General features: G+C 27.8%; 1 protein-coding gene across 1 annotated transcript in view; it reads right to left on the reverse strand.

Moving 5' to 3' along the window:
- The window catches only part of LOC117166971 (EF-hand domain-containing protein D2 homolog), a 90905-nt gene that overhangs the window by 7310 nt on the left and 76284 nt on the right, over positions 1-7311 (reverse strand). The window contains exon 2 of the mRNA XM_033351476.1: positions 3913-4060. Within this exon, the coding sequence (XP_033207367.1) occupies positions 3913-4060 (148 nt within the window). The remainder of the gene's footprint in view (positions 1-3912; positions 4061-7311) is intronic.

The raw sequence follows: 7311 nt of genomic DNA on the forward strand, positions 1-7311 counted from the left end.
TTGAAAATACATTTTTGGCGATATAAGAAGTTCCAACAAAATTAAAATTGGTTATATAAACCTTTTCTATATCTTTAAAAACGTTATTTCATCAAAAAATTCCATTAAAAAATACATCGCACATTTTCACGTATTTTAGCCTAACCAACTTATGTCTGATTTTTACATTTTTTACATGTTTTAGTAGGGTAATCCAAATTCATACCTGTCAAAACTTGATTTTGTATGTTTTGTCATGCCCATTTTTTAAAGTGTAAAAATTTGAGCAAAATCAGTGTGTAAAAAGACGCGCATCACAGCCCCTAAAGTTTCCTATTGAATGAACATTGGTGTCACTTTTGAAGATGTGCAAATATCAAATAAAAAGTTTATTGCTTTCTGTTAGAAATATTTCGAAGAATACGAATTTAACATCAATTATTATTTTTACCCTTATATAAGACTCTTTTATTCAACCTTAAAACCCAGCCCCTAATTGAAGAAATGAGTCTTTTTCCAGGTCTCATTTTTTACATCAAATAATAAAATAACCGTTTGTTACAAATTTAAAGAATAAGACATTTTGTTTTTTATTGGCCAACAATTTTTAAAGAAAGTAGATCCATTAATAAAGAAATCCCTAATTTTTTGGGAACATAAAAGTTCGTCTTTGAAATCCCTGAAATCTTGAAATTCCTATACAAATCTTTTGGAATCTTTTTAAATTTCTGTAGAATATTTGAAATCGTTAAAATATTTGAAATCCTTAATATCTTTAAAATCATTGAAAGCTTTGAAATCTTGGTAGAATTTTTTGATACGTTTTGAAAATGTTATGTAATCTTTGCAATATTTGTGAAAGCTTTCTTTAACCTTTGTTTGTGAAATCTTTTGTGATCATTATACATCATTAAAATCATTGAAACATTTGAATTCGTTTAAAATCTTTTAAAGGTTTTTAAATCTTTGAAATATGGTGTACTTTACCCTTTTTGAAATATTTGGAATTCTGTTTTTTTTTTTGTAAAGCTTCATTTCAATTTTATGAAATCTTCGAAATATTTGTGAAGTCTTTTTGAAATCTTGTGTGTTCACTCGAAATCATTAAAATATTTATAATCTGTGTAAAATATTTTGAAATCTTAGAAATCTGGGTTTCTGTAACCTTTTACAATATTTGAAATCTGTGAAACCTTTTGAAAGTTTAAATTTTTTTGGAAAAGTTCGAAACCTTTATGAAATCCTTAAAATCTGGTTACAGGCTTTTTTCAAATCATTGAAATCCTTGCAATCTTTAAGAAAAGTTCGAAGTCTTGGGGAAATTTTTGTGAAATCTTTGAAATTTTCAAACCTTCTAAAATGTTTTGAAACACTTTGAAATAGTTTTGAATCTTCGGAAAGTTTTAAAATGTTGTAAATCTGGTGTACTGTACCCTTTTTCAAATCTCTGAAATCCTTTAAATATTTTAAAAGGTTTAAAATCTTTGTGAATTTGTTGTGCCATATTTTTAATGTAGTTTACAAGCCTTTATTAAATCTGTGAAATCCGTGAAATCTTTGTGAAATATAAAAAATCCTTTGAAATATTTTTAAATCTTTGAAATATTTTGAAATCTTTAGCAATGTTTTGTCATCTGGTGTACACGCACAACCCGAGTGGTGAAACCCTTGAGAAATCTGTTATGGCCATGGCCTATTTGACTAATAATAAATTTCATTCAACTAGCAACTTTTCGAATTTTTAAGTTGAGAATATCAAGAAAAAAATGTATACTTTAACATTCTATATTAGCTGAGACGAAATTAACAACTTATAGAATTATTCACAATGTTAAAGTCTGCCTAGAAATATCTGTATTTATTCTGTAATGAGTAAAAGATGAATTATATGTTGATAAATAAAAAACTTTTCAGTAGCAAGATTTCTTTTACACGAGATGTTTTTTTTTATAGTAGAATAAAAGATTTAAATTACTTTTCGCAGATCAATAAAGTAACTGCTTTAAAAGAAAAAGAAAATTTAATTGTAAGGTTTCTCGTGAAAAATTCAAGGAGATTTCCAGGTTTTCAAGGTTAAAAAAAATTCAAGGAGAATTCCACTTTTTAAAGGCTTCCAATGTCACTGGATACCTTGGATTTCAATATACCATATATTTTCATTAACTTAAAAACAATTTTGAATCGTTTAAGCAATTGTTTGTAGGCCAAGAATTGTAAAATGACGATGAAATGATTGTTTTAACACTTTTAATGTGTTTACATATATCTTGTAAGTCGAGAACGGCGGATAAACATGTTTTTGCTATTTAATTATTTATGCGATACTTCAAGAAGATTATAGTCAGTATAAAGAACCAATATATGTATTATAATAATACTTTTGTAATTGTTTACCAATCGGTAACCAGGAAAATCTTTCGGGTAGGGGAGGGCGGCATACGTAGCAAGAAAAAATTTCCAGAGGAAGGGGGTTTGAAGCGACACACAGTAAAGTATAAGTATATTATGTGCCAGTTTCAAGAATTGAGAGGTGGGTAAAGACCCCCCCTGACCTTGATTATTTAAACAATCATAAAGTGTGTCGGTAAATTACCGATAAAAGCGATACCGACAATGTGAGATAAACGAGATTTTTTCGACATTTCATTATTCATTGGATATGTTATTAATGTTTATCTACTTTTTCTAAAACCTTTAATTTCTTATCAAATTGCAAAGTTCAGAAGTGATGAAAACCTTTAAAAACTACTGCAAGTCTATAAACAAATCAATAATTTCTAAAAATAAATTAAAAGATTAGATGGGGTTAATAATAGTACAGATTTTCTTTTTTAATAGCCTATTTTATTTAAATTTACGAAATAAAGTATTCCTGTTAAAATAAAAGAAGACTATTAGCTGTGTTAAAAATGTAAAAAATCACTTTAAAAAATAATAAATGTCGGTAATATATCCATTAAGCAATCACTGGATCACTCGTTTGATTTTGAAAATGGCATCACTTATGCAACTATTCACTTAAAATCAATTATTTCATCAATTACAAATTATTTTAAAAGTTAATAGAAATATATACCACATTACTTAGTAGTGATCTGGGAAGAAAGAATAAACAAATTAATAAGCTTGAATATACAGTAAAACTCTCATTTATCTAAATTAAGGGGTAGATTTAGTCTAATGTGCGTAAAAATGAAAAGTTATTGTCGATTCATATTGGCTGATGTATTTCCAATAAAAAAATCAAGTTTTTATGAGCCCCTTTTACATCTTATTTGCAGATTTTCAAAAATAAAATTGTTCTCAATGTTTATTGAAAGGGAAAAAATCCAAAATTGATATTTTGGATCACCCTTAAGTTTCAGCTCAAAGTTTTTTTCCTAAAAATGTTTTACGTTAAATTGTTTTTTTTTTATTTTGTAATTCAGTTATCCATGAATAAATTATTTAAGAGCTTCAATATCATATTAATTATTAACATTTCAATAGCTGCTTTCACGTACATTTACTATACTTTCAGAGAATTTGTCGCGTTATTTTTGTTATTGCGAAGATTTATATTTATATCATTTACCTATATTATTATAAACTATTTATTAATTACTTTAAATGTAATACTAATTAAATTAAAAAATAGTATTTTTAAATATCACATATTTAAAGAAAAAAAGGGGAATTAAAAAAAACGGGAAACACAGGACAATAGAGGAAAGATTCGGACCTCTGTGAATATCTAGAAACAAACATTTCATTGCATAAAATATTTTATAAGAAAGGAGATTTCCATTCATATAAAATATGAATAAGCTTGATAGAAAGATGCAAATTCTGAGACTATATAGGAAGCATTGAATCTTCTAGAATTGTAAAATAAAAATAGTATTCTTATAAAAAACAGTATTATTATCCTTAACTCGTTAAAAGTAATATTACCTCGCGGAAGGAGATTCGACCATCACCATCTTCGTCAACTTCCTTAATCATGGCTTTAAGTCCAAGGTGGGTTTGAGGCGCGCCAAGAACTTCCATCATGCGTTTTAGTTCTGCCAAGTCCAGGAAACCATCACGTCCATCATCAAATCTGTAAATAAAGAATAAAAAATAATTAGTTTTATGGTGATAATAATAACTATCAAATACTTTTCATGTACCGTAAGCCTGAGCTAACCGGGACAAGCGGGTGAAACCTGACCACTCGTAATTTTATATTTTATCATTTCGTCTCTACTTTTCTGAATAAAAATGCGAAAGATTTTGTAACGTTTTTCTGTAAAATAAATATCAATTTTTCTTTTAGATACAGTTTGGGTTAGTTTCGTCAGGAAATTTTGATAAAAATAATACTTATATATAAGGTTGTGGTTTCCAGTATTTTGGTGAAGTCGAATATGAAACGCTTGCGAAAGTTTATTTACAAATTTGTTTGGATATTGAGGTCACCTATCATTTACTATATTGTCTTAATAAAATTTTTTCAAATTTTAACCAAGATAAGATGTTTGGACTGGTCCAATTTCTTTAAATAATCCATTGAGAAGTATCAAAATGCCATTCTCGAACTCCTAACAGGAAGAATTTCCTAAATTATTTACTTATTTTGCTTTCTATAATTTGTAAGGTTATAACTTGAAGCAAAACATTTGGTTATGCTTACACTGAAATTAATTACGTACTTTTTTGTTATTATTTGTCATATTTGTTTAATTTACTTTAAAATAATAACAGAAATATGATTTATTATAATTTGCCATTCAGTATTATAGAATATCGATATTTACCTTTTTATTGAAAGTGGACGCCTTAGCCCAACTTTAAGGTATTAATATCTCATTGTAATTACTCCACGCCATATGTATTGAGAATAATTAAAAAACATGTTCTCTTCATGCTAGTGATTTTTAACACCCTCTTTTTAAGTCCATCGAGAAATTTCAAAAGTTTACAATTAACAAAGTGGTGGCGACTTTTTATAAAACATAAAAAGTCGATTTTCACAAAAAAGTCACTCTTATTTCTTTATCGGCTCTCTACAAGGAAGACATCCTGTGAGTTTTATGGAGGTGAAACCATTTTTGTGGTTAGGAGAATTTTGTTTTAAATTCCGAAGTTTTGTTTTTAACTTCAAATTTAAATTATAAGATGAAATTCGTTATAAAACTTTTTTAGTTAATTTATTGTACCGACTGTTATATAATTTTAATGTTAAAATTCTAGGACAATTACAAAAAATTCGATATCTCAGTCATATGCCTAAAGAATATTTATTTAATAAGCATAAATTAAGAAGTAATTAAAGTCTGGTATTTTCACATTTTCGGATACTCTAAGATTTTCAGATTCGATTTTATTTCCAACTTTTAAGCTCAATTCGATTCAATGCTTTATATTTTGCAAAATATAAAAAAGGCGGGGTTTTTTAGGAAATATTCTTAATTTTCTTCTTTGAATTTTGAAAACGTGAGAAGACAATTTTCTGGAAAACCCACCTTTGTTATTTTTTGTAATATTTTTTAGAAGTTGCTGCTTACACAATCAATAAATCCTATCAGTATTATGCGGAGTAAACTATTTTTGAGTGAAGAGAGAATTTTCTTGTCCTGACAATAAAATTTTCAAATTTTTTTCGTAAACGATGCAAGGTATCACAAAAGAGCAAGAGGTATTTTTTTAGAAATTTTCTAGATGTGCAATCTTTTGTCTTGAATTTTTTTGTATGTATCTTTCACTCTTTCCGAGAAAAATACGAAAATTCAGTTTTGTTTGAAAAAATTTTCCTGACTAAAAAATTGAGGCCACACAAATCTCTATGAAAATCGACTTTTTATATTTTCAATCAAATCATCGCCACTTTCGGAAAAATACATGTCACCTAATTTCCCCTAAAAAACTTTATTTTCTTAAAGAATATTTTTTCGCTCATATGGCGTAATAGCATAGCTTATCTGATCTCGACAAAAATATCTTACGAGGTGCTTGTTTTGTTCTCACTTGAGACTTCAAAAGAAGTCGAACGAAACAAGCATCGAGATAAATGAAAGGGAGAGCGAATCGCGGGTGCACTTGGGTTTTAAAACGGTAAATTGTGCAATAGCCATTACAATAACTTTGGCATTTCACGCATGAAAGTTACCGAGAAATTAACAATTCGTACAGAATGACAAATTGGCGAAACCACTTTCAAATCGATTTCCTTTTCCCAGTTTGGCATAATAACAGATTTTTAAATTGATAAAATTAAAATAATTTACTCTGAATTAGATAAATTTTTATATAAAATAAAATAAATAGCTGAAGATGTTATCAAAATTATCGGACATTATAAAAGTTGGCGTTTCAGAATAATTAGAGATTTCCTCTTGATTGACAAAAAGGTAAAGAGGTCAATAATTCGGCGATAATCCAATCACAAGATTACTAAGTCATTTCCAATTAAGATCCGCTTAAGTGAACAGGAAATGGTTCACTGTCGATCACCGGCTTGAAATTTGATTTCAGTGTGAAAATTATTGTTCTTCCAACGCAGAACCTTTTTGCTCAGTGATTAATCAGACAAACCCAGTTTTCTGGTCAATTTAAAATGAGACAATGCGGTGCAAATTTGTATAAAATTATTTAAATTAGTTACAAAATCCAAACATTATTTCAATGATTAAAATTCATATTATTTTGACTATAAGAAAATCATACTCAGTCTTCAATCCACTTCTATAATCAAATTGATGTATTATGATAACGACTTATGGATGGATCGATTCACTATTTAGCTCGCTCTTTAGGGCTTCACTATACATTATCAGAACTCAACCATTTGTCCCAGAATATTATTTATAGTTGAGTTTTATTTTTAATTACGTGATTTATAAATTATAAAAAATAGAAATGCTTCAAAAAGTATCATTTAAAACTGAATCTTCAATTGTTTTTAGAAATTCATTTAGCATTTCCTTGCAAGTGTTGTGAAGTGGGTGAAGGGTTCGGAAAGATACATGGTTTTACAGTTATTACTATTCTAAGGACGTTATGCGATCGAGCGTGAGAAGGTGTTTCACTTGCATTTCAACATCATGTGATTTTTTATCTTTCATGGCATGCATCATTTGCTTGAAATATTACATTCTTTTCATCTAATTTCACTTCTCTATTGTTCAATTTAAAAGAGTTTTTAATTAGAAAGTAATAATTTTCTCTTCTTATTATAAAGCGTAACGTTTTAAAACATCTGCTCAAAAAAATATATTATTCATTCTTAACATTTCACACACTATGCGAATTTTGATGAGAATGTGACCTCAAAGCCCAAATAAATTTCAGAAATATAACCTTTAACTAAAC

This window comes from Belonocnema kinseyi, chromosome 2 (assembly GCF_010883055.1).
Source record: "Belonocnema kinseyi isolate 2016_QV_RU_SX_M_011 chromosome 2, B_treatae_v1, whole genome shotgun sequence".
NCBI classification, from domain to species: Eukaryota; Metazoa; Arthropoda; class Insecta; order Hymenoptera; family Cynipidae; genus Belonocnema; species Belonocnema kinseyi.